At 29.8% G+C, this 7,824-nt stretch overlaps 1 protein-coding gene across 2 annotated transcripts; it reads left to right on the top strand.

The window, feature by feature from the left end:
* Nucleotides 1-5,438: 5,438 nt before the first annotated feature.
* Nucleotides 5,439-7,824, top strand: LOC133693198 (uncharacterized). Of its 2 annotated transcripts, none has more exons than XM_062114371.1 (2): nucleotides 5,439-5,610; nucleotides 6,303-7,824. In XM_062114371.1, the coding sequence occupies exon 2, from the start codon at nucleotides 6,380-6,382 to the stop codon at nucleotides 7,535-7,537; it is 1,158 nt and encodes a 385-aa protein (XP_061970355.1). In that variant the 5' UTR covers nucleotides 5,439-5,610; nucleotides 6,303-6,379; the 3' UTR covers nucleotides 7,538-7,824. The 2 variants fall into 2 exon arrangements, with proteins under 2 accessions (XP_061970355.1, XP_061970354.1); XM_062114370.1 differs by having other exon boundaries at nucleotides 5,440-5,610; nucleotides 6,306-7,824.

Genomic DNA, 7,824 nt, shown 5'->3' with positions numbered 1-7,824 from the left:
GGACAAATATAATATTCAACATATAAAATCAAAAGACATGTGATGTAAATTAATCTAAACAAACAAATTGATATGTTAGGGTTTGAAATTGACCTTTGAAGACTATCAAGACTGGGTGAAAGCTATTGAAACAAAGAAGGGCAAAGGTGACAACGGATACGCACTAATAAATGGGCATTGTAAATGGATAGTGGTGCATGTGATTTATGTGTTGTCGTGGCTAGGATTGGGTGCGCCCTATCCCTTCTTCTTTTCTACAGGAGAGAGATTGAATAAAAAAATTCATTTTGTTTCTCTCTTTTCTCTCATTTTTTTTCCAAGATGAATTGGTGATTTGGTCATAGTATAGTGTTGAGGATATGAGAACTGTGGCTATTTTGGGTTTACTCTAAATAAATAATAGTCATTATAGGACACATATGTATTATCATCATCATCATTTTTATCGTGAACTCAGTTGAATGAGAGTTTTGTTGTAAAATATTTTTTTTTTATAAAATTTTTTTTTTATATATATTTTGAGACTTATCCACAAATTTTAATGGTTGTGTCCATGTAGATCCAAGTATTTTTTTATTTTATATACATTTTCTTTTCTTCATTCAAGTGTTGTGATGAAATTTCAAATGTTTATGTTGGAATATAATGAAGGTTTGTTGGATTTCTATAGAAAAGATTATCCAAAAATTTCTAGCTATTTTTTAGGCATGGCATGGGTGGATTCCTTGACGAATATAGGGATATTTTTAGAAAGACAGTTGGATTTAAAAGAAAAGTTTTTCTTTCAAAAAATGTAAGCATCTTGCTTCATGTTATATTGATCTTGCCTATTTATTGGTAAACAATTATGATTTAATGTCATAATAAACAATATGAAAAACATAAAAGAGTCATAACTTTGGTTGAAAAAATATTTTCCTTTCTTTTTAGAGGCTAAATACTTATCAATATAATTAATTTTTTGTTTATCTAAAAAGGCTTTTAAAAATATGTAATATAGGCTAAGTTTTATGCTTATGAAAGAATATGATATACAAGGCTCAAAAAATATTTAAAGGTGTAAAAACATAGGCTTGCCACCTTGATTTTAACATTTAGTGACTAATCTCGCTGTAACCTTAATTCTCTCATCTCTATCTCAATTTTTTTTTATCGTTGAAACTTTATTTTCAATTCTAGACTTTGGATGATTATTAAGGACACCTTAGATGACATTTTTTAAAATATTTTCTCTTTTTTATAACAATTTTTATCTATTTTCATAATCTTCCTTTATTTTTATTTAAAGGATTTCATTGATTATTCAAAGACTTCAAAAACATGCTCTTAATATGAGGAGTGATCCTAGTTTGGATTATTATCCAATAAATATTTAAGGCCAAAAAAGAAAAAACAAAAAATATTTTTTTATTTGTGAATAATATATCAAAGATGGTTTTCCTTTATCTCAAATTCAAATATGTTAACCTTAGAGAAAAAGTGGTTTGATCATGATCTGAATGCACATTATCCAATGCATATTATCCATCATCCTTTAGATAATCAAATCACTTGGTTTCTAGTTTGGGTATAATTTAATTGTTCTAAACAAGATTTTTTAGGATAATTTTACTCTTTGAGGGTTTATCAAGGATGATGGGACCCTTTGAGATTCAAAATTGATAGATAATATGAGCTCTACCTTTTAATGTTTTATCGAGATTGGAAAAAAAAGATTTTTGAGATTTATATATATAAAAAAAGATTTCTCCTATAATTTGCATGATGTATTTTAGAATTCAACCAATGCTAAATATTACTTTGACAAAAACATCTCTTGACTTCAAAATAATAATTGAAATAAAAGGAAATATCATAATTATAAAGATGTGATGTAGTCCTAAAACAAATAAAAGAAAACTAAATGCTAGACAAATAAGATTTTAATGACTTTTTTTCACAAAGTTTAACAATAAAAATGAGTTGACCAAATAACACTTATTCCATCTTCATATTAACCTCCTTGTCAAATATTTGTAGCTTGGTAACACTATTATATACTTTTTTCATAATCCTCATCGATCATTTAATATTTAAATGATGGATTGGTGATATGTTATATACTATTATTTTTCATAAATGCAACACAATCTTAACCCACTAACTTTCAGACTGATACTTGAATTTTTTACAGTTTTTGATTGAATGACCTAAAATTTTGTCATTATACTTACCCTTTGCATTTATATCATATCATTTTAGATATGATGGTTGTATAAGATTTATCAAGAATGAGATAACATGTCTAGTATTTAGAAGTTAGTGATGATGTGAAACTTGGATAGTAAACAACCATATTGCAAGGTTAATAAACAATAGCGAACAATGAAAGTCTAATTAATATTGGATAATGACATTTGAGAAGTTAATGATGATGTGAAACTTGATAGTGTTTGAAATGACTAGATATAATATTCAGGATTTTCAATTTGAAGGCCATATTTTGATTTGTCTTTCGATATGGAACAAAACATTATTGATGGATTCCTAGTCCTTCTTGATTTAAGGCTTTGCTTAACTTTTTTGTTGTTGTAGTCACCATATTCATGAAATGAGTTGATGAATTATCAATCAAGTATTCATAATATAGAGTTTTTAAGATATCAACTAAAATCAAGGTGAGCTCTTTCTCGTATAAAAAACGGTATGTTAATGTTGTCACTTCACATAACCTTAAAGGATATTTCTTAGTTAACTCATTATTTCTTTTATCCATTATTTGAATGTCAAACATGATTGAAGTTTATCTATAATTTGATTCCAAATTGTTTCAAAAAGGTGTTGGGTATATTTTTTTATTTATTCATTTTAGAGCCATCCAACCTCATATACTAGCTAAGAGCAGGTCTAGCTAGGCTTTCAAAAAAAAAAATGGATTAAAAGTTTCTCATCATGAATAACTTCAACTATTTTACTATAGTACACTTTAAGATGGATCTTCAGACATTGAGCTTTTATATACTTGACAGATTTAAAGATTTTGAATTTTCTTGAAATGCCAACATTTGGCATATGACCTATTTTATCAGTTGAAAAAGGATCATACAAGTCTTCTTTTTTCAACAGTTTTTTACACTTTCATGAAAAATAAATATTATTTTCTCTTTGAATGAGAATTTTTTTCTGTAGTTTTTTCAATTAGTTGAATCCCTATTTATTTATTTTTATTATTTGTATAATCTTCTACTATGTTTTTTAATCACCAATCATTTCAGCACCCTTCTTTTTCCTTACTTTTCATTTCACTCCCTAGATTTTTATTATTTTTATTATTATATATATATATATTATACTTTGTCATACAAAATAAAATAAAATAAATAAATTTAAAAAAAAATGTAAAATGATCGAGTTTCATTAAAAATATATATTTTTAAAAAATATATATAATTTTTTAAAAAAACATGGGAAAATTGAAAAACAACATTGAAAAATGAAATCCAATTCCATCATTATTTTTATTGAAATAAATCATAGTCTGATTGGATTTTTTTGCATGGGAAAATTGAAAAACAACATTGAAAAATGAAATTCAATTCCATCATTATTTTTATTGAAACAAATCATAGTATGATTGGATTTTTTTGGTGAGACAACAAAAGGCAAAAAAAAAAAACATTTTTTTTAGGGTGTGTTTAGGATAGAGTTATGGTGAGATTTGATTGGGTTTTTTTGGTGAAACCTAAAAAAAAATAAGGAAAAACATATAAAAAAAACTATCACGCCTAACCACATCACACTCTCAAACATCCTCTTAGCTTTTAGTAGAGTATGATTTATGCTTCAAGAAAATTATACACGCACAAAAAAATACTCGACCTCAGCTACCCTCAATCCAAAACACAGACACTTAAGTGTTGCGTTTGGGAGTGTGGTTGCGATTGTTTTTCAAAGTGTTTTTCACTTAGAAATGTATCAAAATAATGTTTTTTTATTTTTAAAAAATTATTTTTGACATCAATGCATCAAAATGATCTAAAAACACAAAAAATATTAATTTAAAACAAAATAAAAAATAAATTTTTTTAAAAATATTTTTGAAATACAAAAAGAAATAAGATATTTGTATCTAACGGCTGAAAAAAATGATTGTTCGAGACACCATGTTAATTAACTGTATAAAATGAAGTGACAATCTGTTTTAATTTTCGCAAACTTTTATTAAATGTATTGTCCTCCAGGAAGCCAGAAATTGGGTGTCTATTTACGACAACACCCCTTGTTGATTATAGTGCAAATTCTAAAAGAACAAAGTCAGGAAAGGGAAAAGAAAAACAATTCTAGCCACTTTAATTCCTATCATAATTGAATCTAATTCACACATAGCTTAAAGTCCCACAAAAAGTTTCGAGCTAGGTAAATATTTTTCTCACTATATCATAATTAACAAGACATTAATATTAGAAAACTATAAGGTATTAAACTTTATTATTAGAATTGTAGTCGTCAAGTTCATAGAATTTTAAGCTTTTGTAGGCATAACTTCATCACAAACAATGCGTTGCACATGATAAATTATGCGTGTATATATATATATATATAAATCAAATTTCATGGTATATTATAAAAAAGTTGACTTCTCGTTATTCTCCACATTTATGTATATACCAAGAAGAGTGGATTAAGTCATAATGCATGAAAAATAATCCAAAAAACACCTCAATCATGAAACCCAAAAGAAAATAACATTTGACCAATTTTTTGCTTAATGTGAAGACAATGAGAGTGCTTGACAGTGTAGTAGTGGTTGCTTTTCAAATAACTTTTCGTGCCGAAATGCATGTCATTGATATTTTTTTATTTTTTTAAAATTTATTTTTGACATCATCACATTAAAACGATCTAAAACATACAAATCACATTAAATTTTAATACAATTTTTTTTGAATTTTTTGGGAACGCGGTTCATTCAATATCACTAAGATAAGGATAATGAGTGTTTGTTTTTGTTTTCGAATTTAATTTTTAAAGTGTTTCTCAAATTATATTTCACTAAGAAAATATTAAATTAATGTTTTTTTAAAGTGTATTTTTTATATAATTTTACTATACTAATATTAAAAAATAAAATATAAAAAATATCATAATACCAAACATTAAAACAAAAGAAGCTTGCTGCCCTAAACCCGATGATAAATATGTAATATCAATACCCAAAAATAAATCACCTGAAAAAGGGTAAGGAAAAAACTGGATTGTCCTTAGCATAGTAATTGGTAAACACAAACACAAAAAACAAGGTTACACAAAGGGAAAGAAATCACCATTCAGAGGGGGATTTGTGTCTTCTTGTAGTTCTAGATACCTGAACCACTTCCAAAAAAAAAAAAAAATTAAATAAATAAATAAAAATTACCCTTCTTTCTTACATAAATTTTAACATTTTATTACCTTAACCTAAACAAATATATAAATAACAGGATCTTCTGATTTTCCTCTCTACCTGGATTTCTTCCTCACCTCTCTCTATCTCTTTCTTTCTCTCTCTGCAACCAAAACAGAACAAGAAAAAAACCCTAATTTTGAATTCGCCGTTTCATCTCTTCTCTTACAATAAATTGAAGTGATCAGGTACTTAACCATTCTAATCAAGCACAGCCCATCTGATAACAATCAAAGCTTTTTGTGTTTTTGTAATTGAATCAATGCACATGGAATTGTACTCTATTAGATTTTGCATAATTCAATTGAATCAAGCTTCTAACATTGTGAATTACCTCTTATCTTGCTTTGATTCTCTGTTTTTTATCATGGTTAGTATACAGATTGAAGAATTCATGTGTTCTCATTAATGGATTCTTGAAAGCTTGTGACTTTCTTGTGCATGGTGTCTGATTTTTAATCCCTTTTGGGTTGTTGTAGCTTGTTGATCGGCTGTATTTGGTTGCTGAGAAAGATGAGCATTCGAAAAATATTTTGAGCTTTTGTGCTCTATGGATTACTGATTAGCTATATTGTTGTCTAAGATTATTGCATAAGGTTCGGTTGAAGTAGATAACCTTTAATTTTTGCGTGTGTTGTTTAAAGATGAATTGAATTAATGGAAAACATTTTGGTGGATTCGTTTTGTAGTTTCATTTCTGTTTAGAAAAAAACGGTGGATTGATGAATTGTGATCTGGTTTCAAAAGGGTTTGAGCTGATTTTGATTTTGAGGGTGGTGTGCTTTGATTTTTCACAATTTGTTTCATCTAGGGTTTAGGTTAATGTGGTTGATGCTTGATAATGAATCTATAATCTGGTTTTATATTTTTTTTCTTCAAGCAGGAATGTAGTTGGATTTGTTGTGGCATCAGATAGAGAATTTCAATAATTTGCTATAAAGACTTCTATTGGGAATAATGGAGGCTAACATATGTGACATCAGTCACTTGGATGCTGATGTCCTTTTGCCTCCTCGAAAGCGCCTGCTTGCTGGATTCAAGAAACAGAGTTCTGATGGTGATGGTGCTTCACGTCCTCCTATAGTTGCGTCCTCTTCATCTTCAGCATCTCCTCCTTCTCCATCTCCTTCTCCAACACCTCGATCTCCTTCTTCGAGTGAATTTCAGACACAACTTAACATTCTGTTGAGTTCCCATTTTAATAGTAGTCACAACCTTTCACCTGAGCAGATTGTAGAGGCCTCAAGGTCAGCAGCTGAGGCTGCTGTTAAGGCTGCAGAGGCTGCAAGAGCAGCAGCTCAGGAAAAGGCTATTATTGCAGCAAAAGCAGTGTCTGCTGCCAGGAGTGCTTTAGCCTTGGTTGCATCATTTCCTGAAGAGGCAGCTAGCAAGGATAAATTCCTGAAAAAGAATAAGTTGAAGAAGCATGTTCAAGTTCAGCTCTTGTACAAAAAGCACCAACCAGTTGAGAATTTTAGGGATGATGAAAAATTAGCTCGTAAGTTGCATCGAGTTATGAATAGCTCCCCAAGAATTTCAAAGAATTCTTCCAGTTCTGACTTGAAGGGTGGCCATAGAAATAAGAAGCATAAAAGCTCACCAAGTTCTGAAAGAATTAGGGTTTCAAATGGAAGTACAATGTTTGGAGAGAACCTGCCTTCGTCTTGCAATGGGCATGCCATAGCAGGTGAGTTGGATTCTGATGAATCCATCCAGGAGGCGCACACAAGTATCCCAGATGAAAAGGCATTGAAATATGAAAAAACTGGCCAATTAGACATAGATAACTGGGAAGCAGAGTCAAGTCATTTGAAAGAGAAAAACCGGGGTGATTCAGGTTCCCCTAGTAAAAAGAGGGGAAGACTGAAACTGAAGAAGTTGCCGTTAAGCATTTGTAACTCTAAGGATCAATCAAACCCCAAGGAAGGTAGTCTTCCTAAAATCCTCCCATTGGCTGATAAGACCATGGGCAATCCTACTTCTCGTAGCAAGCCTTTGTTTCCAATGGAGCCTTCCTCTGGTACTCTGGTGCAAATTGAGGCTACATCAATTTGGAAATGCCAGGAGTTCAAAGCACCCGCATGCATCAAACAGAATAAAGTCGTTCAGTCATAATCCTCGAACCCTCCTTGGTAACAGCTGATGGCTTTTAGAAGTTGATAGCTGAGGTGGGATTTGTGATGCTCTCCTCCTTTTTTATAGAAACTGGTTATTTGATTTTTCTTTTTTCCTTTTCTGATCTTCGGTTTTGTAATGAAGTTGAACTGATTGAAATGTATATTTTTAAAATTCAATTACTTGCATCAATACTTACAAATTCAAAATTCCTGTTGCTTTAGATAGCGGCAAAACTTCGAGTGTTGCAGTAGAAGGATGCAATAAATTAGACAATGAGTTTGCTA

The sequence above is a fragment of the Populus nigra genome, chromosome 5 (genome assembly GCF_951802175.1).
Source record: "Populus nigra chromosome 5, ddPopNigr1.1, whole genome shotgun sequence".
Taxonomy (NCBI): domain Eukaryota; kingdom Viridiplantae; phylum Streptophyta; class Magnoliopsida; order Malpighiales; family Salicaceae; genus Populus; species Populus nigra.
Note: the sequence above shows the minus strand (reverse complement) of the source record. Positions and strands in the feature narration are given on the sequence as shown.

Bases quoted from the DNA above. Each gene is read 5' to 3' on its own strand.
- LOC133693198 (XM_062114371.1), top strand. From the start codon at position 6,380: ATGGAGGCTAACATATGTGACATCAGTCACTTGGATGCTGATGTCCTT.